Consider the following 1,925-nt stretch of genomic DNA (forward strand, 5'->3'; position numbering starts at 1 on the left):
TCCCCATCTCTCCTCTCCTCCTCAGGCTGCAGGATGGACGTCGTGAATCAGGTACCGGCTCTCAGCATCCTTCTGTTATTTAGGTCCAGTCTGCGGGCTCGGGGTTCGGGTTCGGTTCGGGGAGGCGGTCCGTGTCCTGATGGAGCCTCGTTTAGTCAGGAGGCTGATCAGGGGAGCGGAGCGCTGCGGGTCCCGGCCTTCGGTGAAGGCTTGGTTCTGGTTCTGGTTCTGGTTCTGGTTTAATCCGTCTGATTCTAGCAGGGAAAAAAATATTCCCGAACTGGACTTTTGATTTTTGTTTTTTTTTTCATCCTACGGGAATGACGTGAAATCACGATGAGCGCGCGCGTCTGCGTGTAAGATGGCAGCTGGTGAGGAAGAGGAGGAATCTTCCTCTCTGCTGATGGAGAGCATCTCCCGGTTCTGATGTTCTGACCCGGTAGCTTCACACATGGGTCCAGATTGCAGTTAGTTCAGAACCAAGGCCAGTTCCTGGATCCCTGACTGATCCAGATCTAGAGGAACCAGAACAGAACCACCGAACCAGGCAGGATGTTTGGACTCGCTGCAGAAGGTCCAACCAGGGGAATCTGGTCCAATCCTTCAGAACTGGAGAAAAGATTCCCAGTTTGGAACCATCAGAACCATCACAGGAAGCTGGACTCTCTCATTAGATCTCATCCCTGACTGGTTCTGTAGAAACTTGACCTGGAGGTTCTGTTCAGACATCCTGGAGAATAACGGACCTTTAGGGGGTGAAGGTGGAAGTTCTGGTTTGCGGTTCTGGAAAGATCCAGGTCACCAGAACAGGAGGGAATCACCATAGCAACCAGTCTCATGGCTCGGAACTCACCAGGACTGAGTCGGATCTTGGTTCTGGTTCAGAGATCCTGACCTCCAGCTGGTTCTGGTCAGCTGGGTCCGGTTTCTCTCCCAGAACCGGGTCCTCCTTTGTTTCCTGTGCGGTTCTTTTCTTTCTCCTTGTTACATTTAATTTAAATCTTTATTTCAGGTTCGGTTCTGAAGAACCGGGTCGCTCTTTTGTTCCGTATGAATGAAGCGCCACCTAGTGATGATGATGATGATGATCATGATGATGATGATGATGATGAGGCAGAAGAGTTGACATGGAGAGGAAGGACGACGAAGAGTTTGGATCCGAGTCCAGATTAGAGTCCAGATCCAAATCCAGAACTGAGTTCAGATCAGTGTCCAGATCAGAGTCCGGAACCGAGTCCAGGATTGGGTTCAGATCTGAACCCAGAACTGAGTTTAAATCTTAGTCCAGAGCCAAGTTCAGTTCAGATTTAAGATCCAGGTCCAGATTCTGGTTCTAAGTCCTTCCTCTCACTCTGAGACACCGGATTCTTTCACGCGTTCACCTGTAGAAGGTTTGGGATCAGCCGGGTGGAGAGTCCGGTCTGTTCCGGTCCGGTCTGCACTTTCCGGTTAGTCTGTTTCAGCTGCCTGAGAAAGAAGATCAGAAAAGTCTTAAAGTTGAACTGATTTTGAAAAAACTAGAACAGGAATCTGAAGGATGGGAGGGTCAGCAATGAGAACCAGGACTGTTAAAAGCAGAGCATCAGAACCAGAACCAGAGTCTGGCTGGGCTGGGTGTGTTCAGAGTCCAGCACAAAGAACCAGATGTGTCAGATCGGAGCAGGTCCAGCAGGTCCAGCTAAACCGGAGCAGCATGTGGTGTTACTGTGACTAAAGGCTGTGTGTCTGTTTGCTCCTCAGCTGATGGCCCAGGGCCAGTTCAGGATCCTGAAGGTTCCTCTGGGCTTCATCAAGGTTCTGGAATGGGTGAGTTCATCTCCATCATGTTCTGCTTTAGCGTTTATTAAAGCTCCGCCTTCAAGCTGCAGCCCCCGCTATAGCAACCACCCTCTGCAACCAGTTAGGTTACTTTGAAAAAGTCATTA

The 1,925-nt window shown here is 50.2% G+C and overlaps 1 protein-coding gene across 2 annotated transcripts in view; it reads left to right on the forward strand.

Moving 5' to 3' along the window:
• Positions 1-6: 6 nt before the first annotated feature.
• LOC107099596 (synaptophysin-like) overlaps positions 7-1,925 on the forward strand; it is a 17,312-nt gene continuing 15,393 nt past the window's right edge. For both annotated transcript variants that reach the window (XM_015397804.1, XM_015397797.1), the window contains exons 1-2: positions 7-51; positions 1,741-1,806. In XM_015397804.1, the coding sequence (XP_015253290.1) occupies positions 34-51; positions 1,741-1,806 (84 nt within the window). In that variant the 5' untranslated portion in view covers positions 7-33. The remainder of the gene's footprint in view (positions 52-1,740; positions 1,807-1,925) is intronic.

The sequence above is a fragment of the Cyprinodon variegatus genome, unplaced genomic scaffold (assembly GCF_000732505.1).
Source record: "Cyprinodon variegatus isolate N-32 unplaced genomic scaffold, C_variegatus-1.0 Scaffold28, whole genome shotgun sequence".
Taxonomy (NCBI): Eukaryota; Metazoa; Chordata; class Actinopteri; order Cyprinodontiformes; family Cyprinodontidae; genus Cyprinodon; species Cyprinodon variegatus.